General features: G+C 33.9%; 3 protein-coding genes across 4 annotated transcripts; 2 read left to right on the top strand and 1 right to left on the bottom strand.

Moving 5' to 3' along the window:
- The first annotated feature begins 3,957 nt into the window (after window positions 1-3,957).
- On the top strand, window positions 3,958-6,167 carry LOC105343485 (DNA ligase 1). Of its 2 annotated transcripts, none has more exons than XM_066079131.1 (6): window positions 3,958-4,031; window positions 4,140-4,195; window positions 4,297-5,060; window positions 5,300-5,420; window positions 5,719-5,814; window positions 6,041-6,167. In XM_066079131.1, the coding sequence occupies exons 2-6, from the start codon at window positions 4,151-4,153 to the stop codon at window positions 6,059-6,061; spliced, it is 1,047 nt and encodes a 348-aa protein (XP_065935203.1). In that variant the 5' UTR covers window positions 3,958-4,031; window positions 4,140-4,150; the 3' UTR covers window positions 6,062-6,167. The 2 variants fall into 2 exon arrangements, with proteins under 2 accessions (XP_065935203.1, XP_065935202.1); XM_066079130.1 differs by having other exon boundaries at window positions 3,959-4,031; window positions 5,300-5,438.
- Window positions 6,168-14,115: 7,948 nt separating this feature from the next.
- On the top strand, window positions 14,116-15,408 carry LOC105343486 (ribonuclease Y-like). The gene is made up of 3 exons (XM_066077845.1): window positions 14,116-14,169; window positions 14,292-14,344; window positions 14,605-15,408. The coding sequence occupies exons 1-3, from the start codon at window positions 14,163-14,165 to the stop codon at window positions 15,406-15,408; spliced, it is 864 nt and encodes a 287-aa protein (XP_065933917.1). The 5' UTR covers window positions 14,116-14,162.
- A 4,875-nt stretch (window positions 15,409-20,283) lies between these two features.
- Window positions 20,284-25,948, bottom strand: LOC105343487 (cyclin-L1). Its single transcript, XM_011450883.4, has 11 exons — window positions 25,706-25,948; window positions 25,368-25,442; window positions 25,147-25,256; window positions 24,140-24,260; window positions 23,858-23,922; window positions 22,131-22,230; window positions 21,901-22,005; window positions 21,566-21,686; window positions 21,357-21,450; window positions 21,226-21,267; window positions 20,284-21,107 (listed from the first exon to the last, which is right to left on the bottom strand). Exons 1-11 carry the CDS (start codon window positions 25,907-25,909, stop codon window positions 20,747-20,749), a joined length of 1,398 nt encoding a protein of 465 aa, XP_011449185.3. The 5' UTR covers window positions 25,910-25,948; the 3' UTR covers window positions 20,284-20,746.
- Window positions 25,949-25,975: the final 27 nt, after the last annotated feature.

Raw genomic sequence — 25,975 nt, 5'->3', positions numbered from 1 at the left:
GTATTATACCTGTATATTTACTTAATATATAGTTCCCTTTTATTTACTGTTCTTTTCAAATGGGCTGGATCATGCAAATCTCATTCTTATGTTTGTATCTCTGCAGGTATAAATGAAGGTGATATGTTTGTTAATATAGGTGTGAGTGAACATGTCTACCAACAATATGTCATACAATCATACATGATAAATATTCAGATAATTATTTAATATTCAAGTACCTCATGTCTTATATACACATAATATACACATTTAACACGTTTAAATTAAATCAATAATGTAGGTGGCTGTGATAGGAAGGTCAATCATCTACTCCAACGCTGCTGTATGATCTTCTACTACTTATTTCTATTCAAAAAATGCAATTTACCAATTTATTGACGAAAACAATTACTGTTAGTAAATTTATGATAATTTTTTGTGATCAAAGCAAGTTAGAAACTTTAAAGCAAAATTCTATTGTCATCCTGTACAAAAATTAGGTTGCTAACTTGCTACAGATTCCATGAAGCAGAATTGTTAATGCCTAGAAAAATTAGCGATTTGATGATATTTAGTTACATCAAAAGTTATTCTAACGGAACAAATAAAACACCAAAATTCGGCTTTCAAGGTATAGTTACTACAGCATAGTTCATGAAAGAGTACAATCATGTTAGCATATCACCATTTTGTAAACTGTTATTGGCTGGATGGGTGTGAATACAAAATTCAGACAGTCACAGTTTTAACAAACTGAGTGGGTGCAAACACAAAAATCTCAATATGACATACTGTAATTTGTTTTATTTACACCCACTCAGAAAGAATGTAGGCGCTTAAGATGTAGATTCGGCAGGAATATGGGCGCACAAGGAGAGTGAAAATTTCATCAATTAATTTTGAATATTTTTCGAATTATAACCGTTATTTGGTTTATGTTGTATGTGGAATTAGTGGGAAAATATTTGAAAAGCAAAAGGTTTTATTATAATATGGGTCTAGATATAGCAACACGATGCAATTCATGCAAAATCCTACTTATTTACAACTGTTTTTAAATGATTTTGATGTCTCTGGGTCTTCTCTCCACATATTTGAAACGTGTAAAGATAACATATTTCAACATTAAAATTGTCGCTTTTTAAAAAAAAGATGGAGATGACCCAGAGATGACTAATTATGTACTTTTTCAAATTATTTTTTGAAAGATAAAAAACAAAGTCCATTGATATGACAGTGTTGTTTCAAACAGTACTTTATAGAGCATATATTGACAAGTCTCGCATGGCTCAGTGGTTTCGTCCTGGATTAGTGAATACATACATTCAGTGTTTTGGGTTCAAATCCAACTTGTGGTCTTTTTTTTTAAATTAAACTTTTTTGTTTTAAATGTTTGTTATTATAACATGATGTTGAATTATTAGGATATACACAATATAACTTCATTAAAATATGTTTGTATTAACATTTCCAACTAGTTATCGGTTTACCTCTCATTGCCATTTTTTGAAAGGTAATTGTGAGTTTTTGAATAACCGGAATAGCCATGTACTTCGACTCTCAACATAATATATTTTTGTTAAAACCTATACATAGCCTTTCGAGGTTATAGACATTTAAATCCCAATTGATTCATGTCGAGGATTCCTGCAAACTTACAATCTTGTGTGCTCACTTTCTTTACGATGAACAATATCAAAGTTTCAATTTATTGGGTGAACGTAAAACCAAAATTAAATAATATGACGTATTGTAATTTTTTTTAAATTATATATATTTGTACACTTCTCCAGCAAATTAAAAAAAAGAGTTTTATTGAATTGAATATTTTAACGTGTAAACATGTATACTAATATCATTAAAAAACATATATTTCTTTAAAAATATATAGATATCACACACAGCAATTATACGCGAAAAGTTTATTATGAATAAAATAGTTATTACATGTACATATTTAAAGGGATACTATGTAAATTCAAAAAATAATTATTTAAGTCTCATTTTAATCCCCCCCCCCCCGTTGAAACATGTGAACATGTATATCTAAAGAATAAATATATAAAAACTGATAATTTTTAATTAAATAAACTCAAGTTATAATATTGATTCGTTAATTTGTGCTTCTTTGCTGTTGAATTTTGAACCGGTTTCATGATCAAAATTCCACGATGCGGGTCAATTTTCAACGGATTAGGGTCTTTATTCAACACCTTTGGTCTCAATATTCAACGTTGAAAAATAACCCCCGGGTCAATTTTCAACCCGGGTCAAAATTCTTCGTTACACCGGGTCTAATTAGTTCTGCCCTAGATTTTTAAATGAATTTTTTTACCTGAATTTCTATTGATATAATTATTATTTTAAGATTAAAAAATAAGACATTTACCACACCGTTTGTTTAGGGGGTCATCTCAAAGTTTGTTAATCTTTAACATAGGACCCTATGGGATTTCGCTTGAAATGTATCAATTTTGCACATTTTTTAAAACTTCTGCCCTAGGGATTTCTTTTTCTGTTCTACATATTAAAGTTATTGCTAAAAGGCATCAAATGGTCAAATAAAAAAAACCTTTTACCTCCTGGTTTGTTCCAGGGGTCTTATCAAAGTTGATTTTTGTATGCCCAATTTCCCAGATTGGTCAGATAATGGCTAATTTTTATTTGACAAAGGCGGAAAAGGTGATCTTTATAGTATTATTAAAGCATTCAGACATATTTAAGTAATAAAAAAATATATAACATCACATATTAAGGGTCATTAATATAAAATACATGGTTACTGTCTTGAAATATACGAATTAAGCTATATTTAGGCGGGTTAAGAAAACGTGACAGAGGGTTAGGCCTGCTGAACCCTCTTCACGTTTTCAACCCGAGCCCAAATATAACTTATACTTCGAGACAGTTATGTTTATTCCACATTATAACATTAGTTCTACACATTAAACGAGCCATTTTCAACAAATTTCGCTGAATATCTGCAGTTGAAACTATCACGCCATGGCGTCAACCAAGCAAAAAGATGACGTCACAATACAAATGAAACGCTGCGCGAAAGCGTGCGTACTCGTTCTGTACTCGGTCTCGTTAATTTATCCGGAATCATTGCTAAACAAAGACGTCTTAAAGCTGCTTGGTCCGATTTTTTTTGTAATTACAGTATCAATTTTTTCCCCATACAAATCATTTATCTTAGAAAGTTATGGACTTTCTCCTATTTACACCAGCAGAACCAGTCTCCTTTCAAAGTTAGAAATATTCAAAGTAAATAAAAATAATTTCTCTTTGGGCAAACGAAAAAACAAACCAAAATGCATCACGGGAATGTTTAAGAAAGGAAACCGCTTGGTTTCGTCCCCCGAATGATTGGGGTTATTCAACCCGCATGCTATGCATCGATTGTAAAGAAGGCAGACTTTGGAAATATTAGCGAACAAAACGTACACATGTTTATTTGTAATTTGTCTGATCATTTCGACCTTTATTTAAAGCGATGTCAAAGTCGTAATACAACCATACCCGTCTCGTCGTCAAGGGTGAAATTTAACATGAGGCGAAATAACGCGGTACCTTTTAATGTCGTTTGTTTTGTTAGCAAATTTTGTACGTATTTTTCTTCATTGAAATTTGGCATAATTGACGTGTAAAACTACTGCAATGTCTATTATAATACATATACTAAGCATAGCCATCGTTTTTTAAAAGCGTGCATAAAATTTGATATAAAATCGGACCAAGCAGCTTTAATCCTATGGGAGAAATCATGCATATTTACAAAATAAATTGTTCAATTTTCATAATTTTGTTAGCACTGGATGGGTTGGTTGGGGTCCAAGGTCTATATTTTGGTAACTTTCTGTATGAAATTATCTTATCTATATATGTTGTTTCAAACCCAATTGGGAGTCCAGTCTTTCGATTCCCTCTAGATATCTCGTAATCGAGTTACGAATTGGCATTACGTCATAATCAAAGTCACATGGTATAACGTCATAATCAAAACGACGCAATCACTATCACTATAGCATACACAGAGGAGATAGCAGGTAATGTAAATATGCATTGTTGTCGGTAGTTTGCACCATCAAACATTGCATGTATGTACATAAACATTATATCTTAAATGTGGTTATAGAAGACATCTCTTGTTTCAGATCACAGTAAAATGGAGTCAAAATCAGATCTTGGAAACGGTCCAGTTATCAATATGGTATGTACAATTACAATAAGTTTTTAGAATACATGCATCATTGATAATTTACAAAGTTGCAACGGAATTTAAACAACCACTTATGTCTTTTACTTATCTAGGAACGGGTTCCAATCATAGAGGGCCAGAAGATTCATCGTTCAGATGACAAGAGAACAAATGGAATCGGAAATGGAGAAATCCAAAGTCGGATTAAGAATATACCCGTATTGGAGGAAAGAAGACTACTTGCGCTAGAAAGGCACATCAAGCGTAAACGGAGGAGACGGCCGTACGTAAAAAAGATGAAGAGTTCGGACAAAACAGAGCACCAGCTTGGCAAGACCATGGCGGAAGTACCAGACGACCCAGTGGCGTTTGGTTATAAGGATAAGAGGATACACGTATCTAATGGGGAAGGGAAAAAAGATTGCATTCTGAATAAAATCGTGGGTAATCAAACTGATCCGCGATCAAAAAACGAACTGATCAAGAATTTTGAAGCTCAATCAACAAAGAAGGAGGTCGGAAAAGATAATGAACTGAGTTTGCAATTTGATAAGTTGGTTAAATACTTACTCGACGGAGTGAAAAAAGATATACTGAATATAGTTGAAGATGAACTAAACAAACAGAGCAAAGAGGTTGAAGAGGAAGGTCAAATCAAAAAGGATGAAGGGGCTGGTATGGAGGTGAAGCAAGAAAACGAAGAAAATTTAACTGCCGTAAAGGAAGTTAACACTTCGCCGCCTAAAGATGCTTTGATGGAAGTAAATCGTGTAAATGATAAAAACTTGAAGAAAGAGAAAGAAAACCTTCAAAATGAAGGGCATATCAAATGTTCGGAGAGAGCAAAGGACCCTAAAATCCAAACTGATGATATAAGGTAATTTCCTCTTTTACTGCATCACATGTATACTGGATCAGTCACTTACATGTACGAATTTTTTTTTCATTGTTTAATCTTCTTGCTTCAAAATAAAATTTTAGATCGGATAGCAGTCAATGATTGCAAATGTTGTCTGTACTTGTTATAATAATATTGAATTTCTTTATTGTTATTGATTTATGCATAAAGGTCTAGATCTGATTAAAAAACAAAATGCATTTCATGTTGTTTTTCAGAGATGAAAACACGGGACAAAGTAGTTCTAAGCCAAAGGAACTTAAACAAAAAGATTCCGAATCGGAAGCCATCAAATCAAATGAACTGGTAAAAGATGGAAGCAATAATGAACAGACTAATGTAAATATAAGAAACAAGGTATTTACATATTCTGATTATTTTATATTTCGTCAAGAAATATATGAAAACTTCGTAATACTGTAATGAGATATTAATATCCAAAGTTTTGTTTAATTTGAAAAGTAGGAAGAAGTCGATATTATTTGGTCTTAATTACACTGAAATTTATATACATTAGTGGTAAAGTTTTTGGTCCTTGTTTTATTTATAACTTCATCCACTGAAATAAGACTTATGTAACTTATTATTAAGTTTTGATACCGATAAAAAAATGTTTATCTTTTCATTTAATTTTTAGCTTGTCCTCCATGACAAAGAAGACGATGATGAAGAAGATGATGATGATGGCTTTATGCCGAGAAAACTATTTTTCTTTAGTTTTTCTGAATTCAATGTAATTTTTTATATCTATATAAGATTTCCAATCTTTATTTCACTGCAAATATCTACAACAAAATTAATTGTTTGATTACAAACTACTACTGTACACTAATACTAGTATATAGGTTGAGAACTGAATTATTCGTACTTTTATGAATTTAAATTCAGCGTTAATGACTACACATTCAACACGTAAATGAAATATATATAATGTTTTTTTTCCATTTCGTTTCGTTTAGAAAGAAGAAACCTCTGCATAACGGAATAAAAATAATTATCAGCAAAAACAGCATTCCACGTCATCACCTGGTTAATTTGTTGTATATTGCTACGAGTTTAAGAAATAAAATACTAGTATATTTTGTTGACTGTAGTTGGTTATTTTTTTTTTTATCTAAGAGCTGTTGGCACTTGATCCCTAAGATTGCAATATCAAAACATTCTTTCTTTTGGAGTTTATGTTCGTATAAAGGTAGCGAACATTACAAATAAGATCCATCAAATATTGCATAAAACCTGAATATTTATGTTTGCATTCCGAATCTCTCTTTGATCACTGTCTAAATTAATTTTATGAAATTAAAGTCTATTTGAACGGACTAAAAATGTAAACGTCCCATCCCTTGGGGGAGATCTTCTCAATACAAGTTCATCATTGTGATATTTTTATAATTCATCCCTTGTCCATGCATATTTTCTTATGTCGTCATTTCTATCGCCGTAATAAATTCATAGATTGAGACAATCACATCTAAAACAGCTGATTTAATTGCAACATTCAGAGTTTTACCGATGGTATCCTCAGAAGCACCAGTTATCACCCAAAGAACGCAAAACACAGCGCTCTGTTGTTGTTTTTTTTACTTCGTTACCTTCGATACATTAGATCTGCTATCATTAAAATTATATTCTAGCAGCTCTCAGCATTTTTTTTTATTTGGGAAGGACTCTGAAAACGGCAGTTGATTTTTGTGAAAAAAAACTTACTCCAAATAGGAGTTTGGCGCATGGACAGTTACATCAAAGCAACACATTTTTATGCGAAAACAGGGCTCTTAGAAAATTACAACATATACAAAGCAGATTACATTAAAATATGCAGGTCTGCAAATACTCTAAACTACTTTACATGACATGTTTCAACAGAATATATTTTGCAATAATGTAGGTTCGTGGGTGAATTCAAATTTTATTTGATGTTCAATAATGGCCAATTCTGTTTTCGATTATGATGCCGATAAAAGTGAACAATTCAATGTTATTCGTGATTTTTCCCATTTGCTGTATCATACAAAATTTCCCATTTACACCAGGCTAGCTAAGCCTCTTACTGGTCGTGGGTCGTGTACACCCAATTCATTTCGAGGGTCAACTGGTCTCTCCCGGGGCCTCAACCTTACCGAATATGAAGCCTTATATATGGAATACAAGGTGTTAGCCTGCCTCTTGAATGATATTCCCATTACAACTGTATGGTATGAAATTTCTCATTTTGACCAGGCTAGCTTTGCCTGTTGCTGGTCCTGCAAACCGTTTTTTTTTTGCGGGCCAACTGGTCTACCCTTGGGGCCCCCATCCTTTAAATCGAATATATTCATATGGAGCCCAAGTATGGAATACAGGTTGTTAGTCCTCCCTTTTTGCCAGGCTAGCCAATTATGACAGCTGTCAGGTCATTTCAGAAAGTGACAAGTTTTAATATATCTCTGTTTAAAGTTAAAAAGTAAGTTATTACGAAAAGACTATTGCTTAAAAGCAAAACACAGAGATGCCACATTATGGGATTAATTAAATTAATAATATCAGTTTTAAAAATTGAACATGAGCATTTTAAAAGGAAACGGGTTTAGCATCTATGTGCTCCACTTTATCCAAAAATTAACCAAAATAAAGCACTTAATACATGGGTGGCAGAAATGTCATGGCTTTTATTAGATAACAATATTTTGATTAAGTAAACAAGTGTTTATGGTAAAATAGCACAAAAGGTTTATATAGTCGCACCTAGAAATAACAGTATCCGACGGCAAATGTTTTACTGTCAAAATTGTGCCAACTGGATTTCCTAGAAATCCTACCGCCAACTGAGCGGCCGCATTTTGACAGGAATACCTCAATTAAATGGAGAAAATTACACTTTCTTAACATGTTATATGACATCCCTGAAGAAATTTTCAAATTTGCCTCCAAATCGGAGACATGCCAAATCGGCAAAATTAAAAATTGCCTCCAAATCGGAGACCTGCCAAATCGGCAAAATCAAAAATTGCCTCCAAATTGGAGACCTGCCAAATCGGCATAATACTGAAATTGCCTCCAAATCGGAGACCTGCCAAATCGGCAAAGTGAAAAATTGCCTCCAAATCGAAGACCTACCAAATTGGCAAAATACTAAAGTTGCCTCCAAATCGGAGACTTGCCAAATCGGCAAAATCAAAATTGAAAATTGTCTTTATATTGGATACTTGCCATCTCAGAATATCCCAGCATAATGAGAAATACAACTCAATAACTATGTGACTAACCGATTTTTTACCAACTCTACTAAATTCATTCGCTCTACTCCAAATCGACAACCTGCCCACTCTTTGAAAAAATGCCAACTCGACAACTACTGGGTATATATTATCAAATAATAGCAACTGACAGATTCAGATAAACTCTAACAATGTCCTCAAAATCAGAGGTCTGACGACTTGGTGTGTACACACTTGTACAATAAAAATACCCAATTTGCAACAAATTCAATGACCATGCATGCCAATCCACAAACTAAATTTATGCATGATACTATGCCTCAAGTAAACAAAAATTACCAATTACAGAAGCTTAACCAACTTGTGAAAATGATATATTTATAGAGTTATGAACTAGGGAATTTGTTTGAACCATTTTGAATGAACTGCTTTAACGCATTCTGTAATGTTGTTAAATAATGAAAATTGCCTTAATTTGTAAGATGCACCCCATCAGGCAAAATTCAGGTGGGGTGAAAGGCTGAAATTCTAGATATTTAATCGATGCCCCACCATGATTAAGCACGAATGTAGCAATTGAGCTGTTAATGCGTTTTCTTGAATTTTTTGCAGAGATGTTTGAGATAGCATACATCCAACGAGACCTAGGTAAAATTTGGGACCATACAATGCGTGTAGTGGGGAAGATTTCAAAAATTTCCCTTAAGGTAGTTACGTTTCATGAACTTTTGTAGACCTGACAATGAAATATCTGCTATGTCATTTCCCCCACAATGAATGACTAAAAGTTTCGGCACTGGGTACTTAACTTGCGATTCTTGGATAGTCGACAAGAGGTTACACAACCGCAGGCCTGAAACACCTTTCCAAATAATACTCATGTCTGTTCTTAAGTTTGTATTGAATTCAGGATCTTGGAAGATATTTTCTCTGGCCCTCTTTACTATGGAAGAACCAACAATCCAAATGTATTCTGAAACTTAAATAAGGAGCACTGTACATTGTAAACGTTGTAACCCTCTGTCACAATTTGTTGTCCTAATTAAACTAATTCTGGTCTAAGATAACGTTTGTATGCATTAGATTGCCATCTTCCCCTATTCTGTATTTGACTTTCAGGTATATCTGCCATATACAAATGAGTTGCAGCACCTATTCTAAAAGAATCGGATTTGAATGTTTTTGTATCAACCTGTAAAAAGTTCAGGCACTTTTGTAAAATGCTAGAAAATTGAAATGATGTTAAGGGTTTGGCATTAATATGACAAAAAAGTGGGCCTAATTGGCTTGGCCTACACTGCAAGTAAGGGTTAAGAGTTAACTGAAAGCATACATTTGATTCTGGGGATTTTGTGATGGTAAATTTATAGTTGTACCACTACCAAACTGATCAGTCTTGGAATATATATCTCAAAAACAAGTGAATTGTATCTGGATCAATGTATGTATCTGATAACAGCAGTATTTTCTCAACAGAACTGTGCCGAGTCATGCAGTGTTATCTCCCCAACTCTGAACATACCAAAAAATGCTAGGGAAAAAGCAGCACCAAACAAGTGACTTTCATACAACGATTTTGTCAAATTAGGTAAAGCGCTCAATATTTTACTCAACATTGAGTATGTAATGGGACTTCTGATATCTTGTGTAGGATTATGCTGTCTAAAACCTGTCAAGGCCTTAACTGTACATGTATTATGATACTCATGCAAATGCAAGAAAAAACTCAGGCCTGCCAAATATGACTTGGCAGTAGAATAACTTAAACTTCTTGCAAAAAGATATGCGAAAAAATTTATTAACTGATCAACTGTAGGTGCCAAGTATGCTGCAAACTAAATTGTGCCCGAAACAACTGAAAAGCTTGAACTGCTTTTTCATATGCATTTGTAGTATTAGTTGATAAGCTTGATTGAACTAACTTTTCGACATGGTCAACAAAAGTTGGTGAAAATGTTGTAGGAACTTGACAAGGATAAGGGTCTGCCAAAGGCGCAAGGTCTCGAAACTTCTTCCACTGAAAACGAGAAATGGAGTCAGCAATTTGATTTTTTGAACCAGGTACATGTTCAGCTCTAACCTGAATATTAAACTGTAAGCAAATCAAAACGAGATATCTTACCAATGACATCACTTTTTCATTATTTGATGTCTTATTGTTGAGAACATGAACTAATACCAAATTGTCAATGTGCAATAACAGCTTCTGAGTCTGTATCTTCAGCCCAAATTTCAATGCCTAAAACAACTGGGACAAGTTCTAACAATGTAATATCAGTGACTAATGATTTTTTCCAACTTTCAGGCCATTCGTAAAATGCCCATGCTGTCTTATGCCACAACCATGCGATGCTGAACTATAAGAATAAAAATATTAACATTGATCTGATTGCCAGTTCAATGAAGGAAATGTTGATGTACCGTTAAATTCTTTCAAGAAAGTTAGCCACATCTGCAAGTCATATTGAATTCCCCTAGACAACCTAATAAGATGATTGGGCTTAGATGCGCCAGACATGAGACCATACAAACGACATGAAAACGCACTTCCAGCTGGCAATGCCTCAGTGATAAAAGCTAGAGAACCAGACAGAGACTGAAGTTGCTTAAGTGTAATTTTTTTCTTGTCTTGAACTTCCATAATATGTTCATGAAGTTCTACCACCTTGTCGGAAGGGACAAAAATTGATTGTTTAACTGTATCTATGCCTAGTCCCAAAAAACTAACACATGTAGATGTTTTTTCTTTTGATAATGGAACACCCAGCAATTGACATAAACCTTGAAATTGGTCTATTAAGTACTGACAATTTGTTGAACCATGTGTGCCAGCAAACAAAAAATCATCTAAGTAATGAATAACATCTGTCAAATTTGACTTGTATTCCAATGCCAAGTGCAAAAAGGAGGAAAATTTCTCAAATAGAGCCCATAGGCAGACATTTATCAATGTAGTAATCGCCCATGAACTTAAATCCCAACAGACTAAAATCCTGAGGTCTAGCAGGTAATAACCTAAAGGCATTGGAAACATCCATTTTCCCAATCATAGCAGTTAGCCCCAAATTCTGTATCATTAGAACTGCCTCATCAAAAGAAGAATATTTTACAGTACATTCCCGAGGGTCTATAAAGTCGTTGACACTTCTGCCAACTGGGGATGATAAATTCATAATCATTCTCCACCCCCTTGCTTTTTTTGTACGACCCCAACAGGACTACAATAAAGATTTGAAATGGGAGATTTTTAAAGGCCCCAAGATCCGACCTAGTTGTATTTCTTTCTGTAATTTTGCTAAGAGATGATTCTGATGCTCATTGGCCGATACCAAATTTTTACAGGATAATGCAATGCGAGGACCAGTATACTGCAATAAAAATCCATGTCTACATCCATGTAATAATTCATGCGCAATCAAAGGGTTGGGGTACAATGAAAACCAGTATTGTAATTTGTCTAAATTGATTGGGGAAAGGCCTAATTCTCAAAGACCATGTACTTTTTTGTCTATTTGGCCTGTAGAGTCTTTGGCGAAACGAATGAGAGGGAGTTGACGAATGGGTCTATAGCATAGTGGGGACCTTGGAAAATTGTTTCGATTGGCCTTGCCAGCAGTTTACAGATGGGTGCCCCTGACCACATTTCAAGCACAGATGTAAATAATGACAATTTTTTCTTGTGCAGCTGGCTTTTAAGTTGAAGTCATAGCATTTTGCATAGGGCCCCGGCTTCGTAATTATAGGCTTAGTTTTTTTAAAGATCTGTAGAGGAAGTGGGGGGATGGATAGGACTGTTACTCATATATAATAACCAAAGTTCCGCATCAATGTTACTCCAACCTAAGAGTGGGTTTGTAGCTCGCCGAAGGCGAAACTGAATATCATAGTAAGTTTGTGTGGATTTTAATTTTACGTTCATCAGCATACTAAGGTTTATTTAATTAGTTAATCGACCACAGAATACTTAGTCTAGTACTAGTTGCTATTCGTACAGTAAATTGTGAAAAGCGAATACAACTCCATCTTCTGAATGCCAGTAGTCTGCATAAATCATCAAAAAAACATGTTATTGTTTATAAGTGGTCTTATATGGGAATTTGAGTCTGACATCATCATGATTATTTCATGCAGTCAGTGATTTTTCTTAGACTGCTGACGGTTTCGACCGATCGATAAACTTGTTATAACTGGATTATGTAGATTTCAGCCCTAGCAGCTCCTATAAAGCTATATGTTTTCTTAAGAAATAGAGGAGATAATACTCTGTAGATGTAAATATGAATTGATAAATACTTGTACATGTATATCAAATGAATTGTATACAAACTGTCCGACACTGTATTCATTACCATGAAAAAAATCCAAGAATTCTGTATTGAAACCACCCTTTTTCTGAAAGAAGATAAAAAGATAGAAAGTATATTTTAAGTAGATTTTGCATTGCAAACAACATAAAAGTATCCGAATGACACACAGTTTTTGTGGTAAATTTGCAAGGTGTATCTAATGGATACGTACGGAAGCGTATTAGTGCTACTCTATATATATATATATATACATATATATATATATATATATATATATATATATATATATATATATATATATATATATATATATATATTTTTTTTTTTTTTTTTTTTTTTTTTAAATTCCAACATATAAAGTTGGAATTTCCAACTTTAATCTTGAAATTTCCAACTTTAAAGTTGGAAATTCCAACTTTAATCTTAGAATTTCCAACTTGAAAGTTAAAAAATTAACTTTAAAGTTGATTTTTTCAACTTTAAAGTTGGAAATTCCAACTTTAAACTTTAATCCTGGAATTTCCAACTTTAAAGTTGATTTTTCCAACTTTAAAGTTGGAATTTCCAACTTTAACTTTAAAGTTGGAATTTCCAACAGCAATCATGGTTGTGTGTATTTTAATGATAGCAAAATTTAATATTTGAGCTTAAAAATTTGAGTGTATTTTTTTTTATAAAGCTCTTCTTCTCAAGGAAATTAATATTGTCTAAAACGACCACGACCATCGAAATCTTAATCAGCGTAAGTGAATGTTGCAGTGCAATTCTACCTATAATCTTGCTGTTGATATCAAAACAATAAATTAAACCGCGTCACGTAACGGTCAATAATCTTGTAGACTTCAAGTAACCAAATATAGACGACAACATGGCGGAGCGAATATCTGTTTTCATTGCATTTCTCTTTTATAAGATATATTTTATTTACATGTATACTGGTGTCTCATAATATCGCGGTACTTATTTTTTTCCCTAAAAAAAGACACACCAAGTTATCATTTTCACATGTCATTAGTGCTGTTTTAAAAAGCTTGTATTAGACCAGCTTTTCTGAGGAACATCAATTTCCCAACTTACTTAGTAGCCTGGTTTGGTTATAACGGACATTTTTTATTATTTTTAAAATAAAATACGATTCTTCATGAAAGCAAAGTCACTTAAACTGGTTAGGGAATGAAATATAAATTCTATTATGCTTTTTTACATTGTGGCCTTTTGAACTTGCTTTCTCTCTGGAAAAAAATATATAGTGAGAAAAATTTTATTTGCCGATATATTTGAAAACCTTCTTTGCATTCATCCTGAAGTTGGTGCATGTACTCCTTGTGGAAAATCATGGGAAAAAACTGGAATCCTACTTTTTGGAACATACCGCAATGCAACAGAACCCGCGATATAATGAGAAGAGAGTATATATACAAATGGTTTTGGTCCTCGACAATTTTTTTTCCAAATCAAGGGAATACTCTTCTTGAGTCGAGTCACGTGTAAACGTGACGTCACAATCAGTCATGTAGTGTAACGTCACAATAAATAACAACGCAATATCTATCACTACAACAAACAATTCAGAAGATATGGCTGGTAATGAAATATCCTGCGTTGTATTCGGTTGATTGCATCGTCAAATATAATAATTAGATATCTGTGTAAAAACAGTTAATATTTGTTGTGATTATAGAAGGCATACACATATATCGTTTCAGATCAGAAAATGGATTCACAGTCACAGTTCAGTTATGGTCCGGTTATCAACATGGTAAGTGAAATTACTGAGAGAAAGGTGAAAAAGGCTATTCACTTTACTGATATTGAATTCTAATCACACTACGCTCCCCCGAAAAATAAATCAATTCGTAAGACTCTGTGTGTCAAAGTTTGACCGATATCGTTTTCATTAACAGAGATATAATGCTATATTAGGTGGTACTCATTTGTGTGTTTTTTTTAAAAATATCATTGAAGATTTATTACGTTGCAACATACTTCAGCCGTCCTTTTTATCCATGAATTATCTAGGAAGGTCCAGTCACAAATGGCCAGAAAATTCAATGTTCAGACAAGAGAGCCAATGGTATTGGGAATGGAGAAATTCAACGTCGCGTTAGAAATGTCCCCGTATTGGAAGAAAGAAGACTTCTTGCGCTTGAAAGGCACGTCAAGCGTAAACGGAGGAGACGGTCGTACGTTAAAAAGATGAAGAGTTCGGAGAGAACAGAGCATCTTGACAGAACCATGGGGGCTCCCAATGGAAACATGTCAGACGACCCTGGAGCAATTGATTTTAAGGATGAGAGGATACAAGTATCTAAAGGGGAAGGGAGAGAAGATTGCAATCTGAATAAAATCGAGAGTACAATGATGGCAGCTTTAGAGAAATATGAGGAAAACCAAACTGATCTGCAAAGAAAATATGAACTGATTGAGGACTTTGAAGTTCAATCAACAAAGGTGGAGATCGGAGATGATAAGCAACAGGATGTACAGTTTGACAAATTGATTGAATACTTACTTACCAGAGTAAAATCAGAAATACTTGTTAAAGTTGAAGATGAATTGAAGAATCAGAGCAATGTAAAACAGTTGAAAGTTGAAAACCAAATCAAAAAGGATGACGTGAACTGTATGGAGGTGAAGCGAGAAGAAGAAAAGTTCACCCACGTGACCAACGTAAACACTACGTCGCCTAAAGATGCTGGGATTGAGGCAAAACATGTGAATGATGTACAGTTGAAGAAAGACAAAGAAAACTTTCCAGAGGAAGGGCAAAACGATTTGAAGAAAGCAAAGGACACTGGAAACAAAATTGATGATGTCGGGTAAACTTCTTTATTTCCTCTTTTACAACAAACCATAGAACAGTGATTGATCTTCATGTCAAATATTTAAATTGTAAGAAATGTCCATACGGTAGATAACATGTACAGACAACATTCACAACATTTTATATTCTATTTGATAATAGTAAATTTATTCTCAGGGAGGAAAAGGCTGAAGAAAGTTACAACACACTAAACACTGGATCAAAGGAGCCTTCGCCAAAAGATCCTGAATTGGAAGCCGTCAAATCCAATCAGCTGATAAAATATGAAGTAGATGAAGGAAAGATTGGTTTCTGTGGAAGGAACAAGGTAGAACCATTATAACAGGAGCTTGGACTTTGGGTAGTTGTGTCAAACAGCAGTGTGACGTATGCCTGTCTATTTCATTGCTGCCCACTCAGTGAAAGCTCATTGAAATCAACACGATTTGTCTGGCTTCTGAGCTAAGACTACGAATCGGTGCATATTTCACTTGAATCCAGCATCATTTTTAACATGTTTTGACGCAAGAAATGATAGCTACGTCCTACGGAAAGTCCAAGGCCTTGTAATAATGGTTCTAATGTCACATTTCCTTATTATTGTACAGCTTTTCAAGAAATGATGAAAACTTCAAAATATCGTGATAACTGTTATAGTTCGTTTTTTAATGTGTATTTTTCCAAAGTTTGTTTAATATGAAAGAATGGAAGAATTTAAGTCGCACGAGTGTCAATTATTTCCGTAAAGTTAACGATTTAATTAATTGACGCTAGTTGTACTTTCCGTCCAATGTTTCTGTTAATAACCCAATCGACTGAAATAGGATTTTCCAGTATAGCTTATCATTTAGAACATGTAATGATCTCCGGGGGAGGCACATGTATTAAAACATGATAAATCAACAGATTAGTATGAGAAAGTTTGGGCTGTTTTGAAAATTGGTTAATGAAGACTTCGACAAAATTTCGATTAATGAGAAAAGCTGTCATATCATCATCCTAATTCATGTAAATAATTAAGTGATTTGGCCTTCAACCACAATAGAAGTACATAATTAGATTATGTACATCAATTTAATCAAAATTAAACTTCAGTTAGTTTAAAATTGACAATCTACAATACGCTATACAAGTTTATAGCGTCTTGTAGAGAGCAATTTATTAAGGCCCCGCTCTGCGGACGCCCTTTAGTGATCAGTCTGTTCGTCTGTCCGTCCGTCTTTCCGTCCGAGATGGCTTGTCCAGAGCATATCTTGGCCCAATTTGACTCACACTTCACCCATAAAGTGTCTTTGGGTAAAGGATGTGCAGTGACCTTGAGCCATGTTTCTCTAAGTCTAAGGTTAAAGTCTTAGCAGAATTATAAATAAAACCCTTGTCCGGAGCAAATCTTCTCGCCCCTTGGTCCAGTCTAGCTCATACTTCACTCACATAGTGTCTATGGTCATTGAGTGTGCAATGACCTTGAATAAGGTTTGTAGGTCAAGGGTCAAGGTCATATCGGACCGTGCAAAAATCCTTTTTTCAGAGCATTTATACTTTCCACTTAGCCCTATTTGGCCCATACTTCAAATAAACAGAGCTTATGATTAACGGGTGAGTAGTGACCTTGAACCAATTTTTAAGGTCAAAAGTGAATGTCATAGCAGAATAGTATGAGAAATCCTTGTCCGGAGCATATCTTCTCTCCCTTTTCTCCAATCTGGTTCATACTTCACTCATATAGTGCCTTCGATCAAAAGGTACATGTATGCAGTGACTTTATATGATATTTGTAGTTTAAGTGTCAAGGTCATATCAGATCAAACAAAAATCTTTTTTGGCTAATGCTTTGCTTAAACAGAGCTTTTTGGTTAATGGCGCGCATTGACCTTGAACCAAGTCAATAAGAAGGCCATAGCAAATTTCTTTACAATCAGTTTTAGAACATAGATTATTTCTCATTTGGTTAATCTGTTCAGAATGAATAAATTAAAATGCCTATATGTAATTGGTAATGAGATTGAATTAGACGCTCTATGCCTGGTGGAAAATTTCGAAATTGTGGGTCAGGGTCAAAGCAAAATTCTCTGGAATGCTTTTCATCCTATTGTCTAATATTTAAGCGGGGCCTTTTGAGATGGTCACTATCTCAGTCAATGATGTCTAGCTATTATGTATATCGGCCCCACTGCATGCATAATTCCGGTAACATTTCTAACGTGTTTATTTTTAATTATTGATTTTAGCTTGTCCTTGGTGATTATGAAAATGATGAAGAAGATGACGATGAAGGCTTTATGCCGAGAAAATTATTTTTCTTTAGCTTTTCTCAATTTAAGGTAATTCTTTACAAGTTTGACAATAAAATCTTCAATGCATTAATAAAATACAGAATTGATATATAAACTGCTTGATTTCATACAACTATTGGTCACACCGACAGTCTGTCTTTGACAACTGGAAATATCTGTCTTTTATGATCTATGGTATCAGCGAACATGAACACTGCATGTAAAATATATTTTTTTTTACATTTAGAAAGAAGAAACCTGCGCATGATGGAAGAACTTTATTTCAAGAATCGGAATTCCCAGCAAAATCAAAATCCGTCCGGTTATTTACAATGATGATTTTTCGAGTTGAAAAAAATAAAATAAAAACTTAATCTATGACTTTCTTTTCTTTGATAATTCATAAGAAAGAAATGTTTCTCAATAACAAGGCACAGAACATGTAAAAAATAATAAGCCTTTAGAAATGTTTTGAAATGTTTTGAAATGTTGACCATTGCAAGTCAGACGAGTAGATGGAATTAATAATCCATAATTTTTCATATATTGAACTCCTTCTATACAGATAGTAATAAATTAAAAAAATATATATAGAATTATTGATTAATCATGACAGTGATTTATTAAGGAGGCTGAATGGTCAAAAATTAACATCGATCTTAATATATGATTTTTGTAGCCATACAATAAATATTTAGTAAAAGAATATTCCTGATATCTTAGCTTTAAAATTTTTCTTAGCTTAAAAATTTTCCTTTAATATCTATATTTTTAGCTTTAAAGTATTTTTCTATATTTTAATAAAAAGCTCTTTTTCTAAAGGAGATTTATATACATGTAGTCTGAAAAACTAGTACCAACGACCATATCCAGCCCTCTTAAACAATAAAATGTCTTCATTCTTAAATGATTCATGCAGGTATGAAGGTAATGAGCATTGTTTGGCCTGTTTGAACCTCTGACGAAAGCATATACCGGTACTAGTAATTTTTTTTTAAAAATATCTACATTTCTAGCTCTCTGGACCTTATCCATATAGAATTAGTGAAAGCTCATGCTTTAAGGAAGCAAACATTGCTTACCTTGGTTTTGAGTTTTGTTTTTTGTGGGGGTTTTTTCTGGGGGAGGGTCTTTTTTTGTAACACTTGATACTACCTTCATATTGTTTTTAAAGTATCGGGCATTACACATTTATTAAGCAATGCTCGCTTCCTTTATACTCTAATGAACCACTAAAAAGAGTGAACCACCAGGGAAAACGTTTGATTGTTTATACATGTATTTTTACGTTCCTTTCAGATTTACGGTCTAAGTAATATTTAAAAGTTCGCCAGACCTTTCCCCTCATGCTTCCACCCTCTAGATCCGCGCATGTACATGCAATTCTATAAAAGACATTAAAACCACTCTTCAAGAAAATATAAATAATTTCTTACAGCTACTAGTAACAGTGCAGGTTTAAAATTAGTTTATGCTCACCTGAACCGAATGTTCATCTTAAATTTTGGCCTATTTGTTAGGGGAAAAAAGGCGATGAATAAGCCTGTCTTCCCATACAAACAAGATTTTAATTAATGGGTCCATCCAGAGTCAGGGAGTGATATTGAACACGATCAATATTTGTTGTTTTAAAGATAAAAGTGTACCAAATGCATTTTGGTGATAAAAAAATTAGCTTACGGATGATCAGCCCAAATAGGCTTACAGCTTAGATAAGCCAACTGATGAAAACTCTGGAGAATAATAAATACTTGTAAACGTAGTAGCCAAACAACGGGGGGAAAACCCAGTGGGTCACACAGAATAGATCAACCACTATTAAATTACTGAACAGTACAGTACAACGTGACTCGACCAACTGATGAATCTTTTTACGACGTGCGATCCTCAGCAAAATACAATAATGAAAGAGAACGTGAGTTAGCTCACATGCCTCACGCTCCTTCAAAAGGTTCGACATTACAGGAATATAATGGAATCGGAATTTCCTGATAATATGCACATCCACTAGTACACATTGTGTCCTAAATACCCACAAAGTATCACGAAAACTCGTTGCGTGGGGGTATTAAATATCAGAGAATGATTTTGCTTTTTACTTTAGAAAATGTTCATAATTGTATTCAGATTACACACTAGTCAACATAAATTACTTGGCTTGATGGTATCACTTTGAACAATGTTTAAAGCTTGAGGTGCAAAGGTGAGCATGAACATGAACCTATTATTCGCTTACATTGCTGATTTTATTTAAGATTATTTCGCTCAGATTTCTTCGTAGTTTTTCATTGGTATTTTTTAACTCTATACCATATTTTGAACAATCTTGTTTTGATCGCCGTTTCCTGGGAAAACCTTTTGAAACCCTCGATTGTATAAGGCTAACGAAATATACTAGTGGTAAATCAGCTTCACTATTTTAAGCTCGACAATGATGGTGATGATCAAGGCGGATTAGCGAATATAACAATATTGAAATTTAAGTGTTTTACTTCACATTTACCTTTTCTGTATTATTCAAAACGTATGCTATTTAGCAGGAATTACATGCAGTTGGATTTGATTACAGTGTATACAATTATACACGTTATATTGAAAGATGACAGTAAAACAAATTACCAGTAACGATAAAATAATTTCTTTATTGAAATACAATAGCATCTGCTATCAATATCATAAATTATACAAAACACCAGATCTCCTTTGTACAGAACATGATTCTGCTATATTCCCTGCAGTGTAAAAAACATAAGGCATTTCTTTCTGATCGCACTCGGACACTTTGATTCATACAACATATCACAGATACATATGTATGGTACTTGTAGTAATTCTACACACTTGCTCAAAAATCAAACAACCATTAACACAATACCGCTCATCCAAATTCATACAATCACAATTTTTTTTTTTTTTACCTCTAAAGCACAAACATTTTATATACTGTACTTCTGATCATCTTACTCAAACACATACACACACACAAAAAATAAATTGATGCACTTCATGATAAAATAAAAACGATAAGGAGAATCAATATTGCGGTGATTTACAATGCCCAATGCCCCTCCTAGTTCTACCCTTGTTATCGCCTGTATTTATCGTAGCGCTCCCTCCCTGGACTAGAGTGGCCGTTTCTCCTGCGTTTTGTGGAATGTCTTTCTGGGGAATAGTAGTGGTCCCTGTCTTTGTAGTACTTTTTCCTGCTGGCCGTCTTGTAGCGGTCAGGAGACCTGCTCAGCGACCGACTAATACTCCTGGAACGAGACACTTTCTTTCTCTTGTGGGAATGTTTGTGTTCTTTGGATGTCACGTAGCGATGTTCCCTGTCATTGCTAGAACTGATATATTTGTCCTTTTTATGCTTCTTAGGAGGGGGAGATCTTGATCGGCTGCGCCTTTTGTGTCTTTTAGGACTTCTACTGTTACTCCTACTTGAAGAGGATCTGCATCAATAAAAAATATCAAGTATTTAAATGAGTAATTTTTACTATCCAACCTTATAAATAACAAGTGATCTGGGAGTTTTAACAGGTTTCTGAGAAGTAAAATCTTCATGCTTACCTTCCTCTACTTCTGGATCTTGATGATTTCACATTGTTTCTTCTGAAATACATGTCAAAAAACATATATTAAGTTCAGAGGTTTTTTATATCACATATTTTTCTAAAAAATACAGTGTTCATTATACTTACATAGAACCGTTCTCCGAGTGTTTGTCATCCTCTGCTTTGATCCGCTTCAGAGCGGGTAATAAGGCTGGATTAGGGCTCACGTTTTTTGGAGAAGCTGCAGATATGAAAATAAAGTCAGTCAATTTGTTTGAATCAAAATTAACATTCAGAAAACATTCTCAACTAAAAGACATTGTGCGAAAAAACAAAACAAAAGAGCAATAGTTTACATTGTCTCGATGAATCTCGAGGTGTACCATGGTCGGACGAGAGACCCTTGGCCCGATTTTTGGCTTCCATCTGGGCTTTCTTTAACTCATTTACTTTGGCCTCCAACTTTTCATGATTTGGCTGAAATGATATAGATGTACATGAAATAGAATTGATAAAAAGATTCACTTCATGAGTAAATTCAAGAGAAAAATTTCAAACATCCAAGGATAACAAGAGAGTAATGCTATACACTGTGTTTACATTGAAATCAATCCATGTACAGATTTCCTTTACTTTTCATTTATGAAATTTTTAATAAACTAAACCTATCCCAATATTTGCACAAACTTACTTTTGGCCTGGCATAAAGCTTTAGGATAGTGAGACAGATTTCCTGTATGTGGCTTTCATCCACATTGAAGATGGAAAACCATGAAGGACTATTTGGCAATGGAATCTGTAGAACAAAGTATTTGAATCAGTTAAGACATACATGTACTTACAATAAGCTTTATTATCCATTTCGCTAATTGCTTTAAACTCATAATTAGTGTAAAATTCAATATTGTATTTTGAACAAACCTGTAGCTGTCTAGCTGCTAAGTATATACATGCACAGGCAATGGTCTCTGGCTGGAATCTCACAAACACTTCTGTTCTAAAACTGTCATTCATGTAGTTCCTACAAATAAAGACAAAAAAATTCAAAGAAAATTGATACATAAACATTTTGATTTACAGCCCTCTTCTACAACAAGTACAAATTTAAAGTTAATCTTATTGTGTACTTTTTTTTCATTCAAACACTATTTCATGTTCATTCAATACACTTTTTTTTTCTCAGGTCATGTTCACTTAGAACACTTTAAACCTGAAAATCATCTCCTTGTTTGTGTTTTAGAGAAAACCATTAAAAATACCAACCATTTTCCTTTTTGCTGAAGAGAAAATTTCTTTCCACATGGATAAAGATTCCTGTGCAATTAATAATGGGTTAAAAATAAAGAGAAATGAATATTATCTAGACAGATAACCACCATCTGCTTGCTTGCCATGCCAAAACTCCCAAAGTCTTCCAAAAAGTCATATTCTTCAGGAAATTTCTCTTTTTTCACACAGGTCCAGTTGTCGATGAAACACTTTATCACAGCTGCAAAAAGTTTCTTGTCAAAGACACACTCATATTCAAATGGATGACTCCTAAAAATGTTCTCTCTTCTAAAACGTTTGTGAGACAGTTTATCATACTACAAATCAACATCCACTTTACATACTAAAGTTGTTTTTTCTTTTGTGAACAGACATTAAAGCATTTGCTTTTTTCTCTCTTGTTCTCATTTCAGCAAAGACAAAAAAAAAAATCATTTAAAGCAGAAAGATAAAATGTTCATGTGTTAAACTCTTCCACATTATATCAACAACACAACTGAGTGTTTCCATCCCAAGATGGAATACTTCAGTTACTTTCTGGCCGCTGTGTCTTCCAATCTGGGGTGACTTGGGTCTGTTTTCTGTCCATGTGTCACCTGTGAGTGAGTCAGGCCAAGGTGGAGAAGACGAGGGCTCTCTTACATTGTGGAGCATTTCTGGCAGCTAGGCAGACGTTGCAATGACAGACATCTCTACCCACCTAATTCTGGGGTAGGCAAAAAGGAAAAGTTCAGCATTAATATGGTTTTCTCATACAACACACAGAGATAAGCTAACATTCTGAAGCTATTGAATGAACATTTCTTTTAAAGAAGACCCTTGATAGACCGAGCAGTCAATCCATTTTAATTTATAGCAACATCATAAACAGAACAGTTCCTAAAATCATTGATAAATCTGCTTTAAATCAGGATACAACAAAATTTTGAAAGAGGTAAGAATGCCATTAGACTGACAGATTTACATGTTTTGATACAAATACACATAACTTACATAATTCCAAGTTAGTAGATCAGCAATCAGTTTATTGTTACATATAATTATTTTCACAGTTGTAATCCATCCGTTGAGATTTTGATACACAATTTAACAAGGCTTTTACAAATTGAAAATAGTTAAAATACTGTCTTTTTGTCGTTATTCATTACAAAGAATTAAAAGTTGATTTCAAATAGTTTGATCATTGAGGTAACTGCTCCTCAAACACCAGTTCTAAGTGACTAACTAATGGTGTGTAAATATACATGTGCAACATCATACAACTTGATACAAAATCATTCTTTTCTTGGAGAAAAAAAAAATCAATAAAAGTTTACACCAAGACAAGTTATCCAACGTAAAAAGTATATGAAAAAGAAAATTATATATAAAATACCTACCAAGCACACTGCACAAGTCTCTGATTTTTCTCAGCTTCAAGTACTTGCAAGTACATCACAATGACCTGAAAAACATCACAGCGTGATAACAAAAGGTGTAAAACTTCAGACGAATCATGGCTTGACTGCAAAAACCATGCCAACCACTCCATGCAACAGCTCTTACAGGCAAACACTGCTGTTTATCAAGAGAAAACATTAACAATAACATTTTGGAGCTTTAACACTTTTTTCCTAGCGAGAATAAATCCAGATTTAGCAGAATAAAAGACTGAAATATACCTTGTGGGGGTGTTGAACGTGGACACAGAATCCGAGCTCCTTCAGTATACGACGCTCAGCTTTGATCACTTGGTTTTTCGTGGTGATGTAATTCTGGTCTAATATCAGGGGATGAATTGTTCTACAATTAAAGAAACAGAAAACCATGGCATACCCTGACAAAATATGAAAAGTTTTTTTGTTAACCCACAATTCCTCCATAATGACTTTTCTGCTGCTTATCACTTGACAGAATGCTTATCAGTGGCTTAAATAAGGTATGTAAAGTGGAGAAAATCTAACAGCATGGCAAATCTACTTCAAGACTGTTGAAACATGATGACAAGTTGTATTTAACCAATATTACCATGTCTAAAATGAATATTATGTATCATAAAAAAAGAGAGGCTACACATGCAACACAATATGTCCTTAAAAATTTGGCTAGTTTTAGAGAATGTTATCTCTTATAACTGCAAACTGAAATGTAATTCCGTAAAATACTGACAATTGGAAATCTTTTTATGATTTTTCAATTTAAAAATATTTTCTTAGGATGGTATTAAGAGTCAAAAGAATGCATCATATAACATTGATTACCAGATTTTCAAAGGATATTCCAAAGTTTGGAGTTTAAACTAAAGACTTGAAGCCACTGATAGCAAAATTTGATGCACCCTGTCTTAAATACAAACCATTCACCACTGAAATTTCAGTGATAAAGTTGCTGGCCACAAGTAGAGAAACCATGTTAGGGGTCATTGGTCACCAAAATCCCCCAATGGTTTAATGCTCAGAGCTCACTCCAGAAACTGTTCAATGCAGCAAAGAGAAAAACAACATTAATAGAGGAATTGTGAGAAAACATGACATTTCTCTGAAATCACATAACAAGTGCCCCTAAAAAACAATGAGTTTGGAACATTTAAAACATAATACATTACATATGTACATGTACAACACACAAATAACAGCAGAAGTAATTTTAATATTATATATCATTTAAAAGGATGTCAAGTAGAACTTACTTTTGACTTCTAACTTGTTTGATATGATGGAAAACATTTATGACATCTCGCATTCTCTTTGGACATTCTTCGATTTTTGAAGCTAAGTTAATGCAACCCATAGCTACAACCTGAAAAATGACCACATATATGATTTAGATAAACTGAAACCACTGTATAATATATTTTCATCAACCTTTTAAACACAAAATTTAAACAACAAAAAATATTTAATGACCCACCTCATAATTGTGTTTCACTAAAGATTTTGAGTAGTAGAAACGCTGGTAGAGAATCTGTCCAGTAGCCATTGCAACCTGCAAAAAGAAACAATTTATGATTTCTTCAAAAATAGCATTCAGTCTTTTAACATTTGTGTATCAACCATTGTCGTTTTCCAAAATTAACAATGACCGACTTTTCACGCTTCAAACACGTGATTGCACATCTACTTTATCAGACGTATATTCGATGATTCGATCTAAACCTTACTTTATTCTAAAGATATACATTCTGAATAACGTAAATCTTACTTCACAAATCAAATATATTCGATACAGTGAAACAAAACGCAACTTACTTGAGGTAGTTTTAACAGAATCCCTGCTGACTGAATGAGCTCACAACCTAGAATTCTTAGATCTGTTTCGGTATCCAAATCCAATCCATCTTGCATGGATGGGGTTGGAGAAAGTTTATCATCAGGAATAAGAACATTTTCCAAAGTGAGAATTACTCTACTAAAGTCTCTTGTTGTAAGAGGATTTGGTTTCACCTCCGCCATATTTTTCCTTTGAACAAAGGGACTACTTCTACGGCAATATTAAATTCATCCGCGGCATGCCATATG

This window comes from Magallana gigas, chromosome 3 (assembly GCF_963853765.1).
Source record: "Magallana gigas chromosome 3, xbMagGiga1.1, whole genome shotgun sequence".
Taxonomy (NCBI): domain Eukaryota; kingdom Metazoa; phylum Mollusca; class Bivalvia; order Ostreida; family Ostreidae; genus Magallana; species Magallana gigas.
Note: the sequence above shows the minus strand (reverse complement) of the source record. Positions and strands in the feature narration are given on the sequence as shown.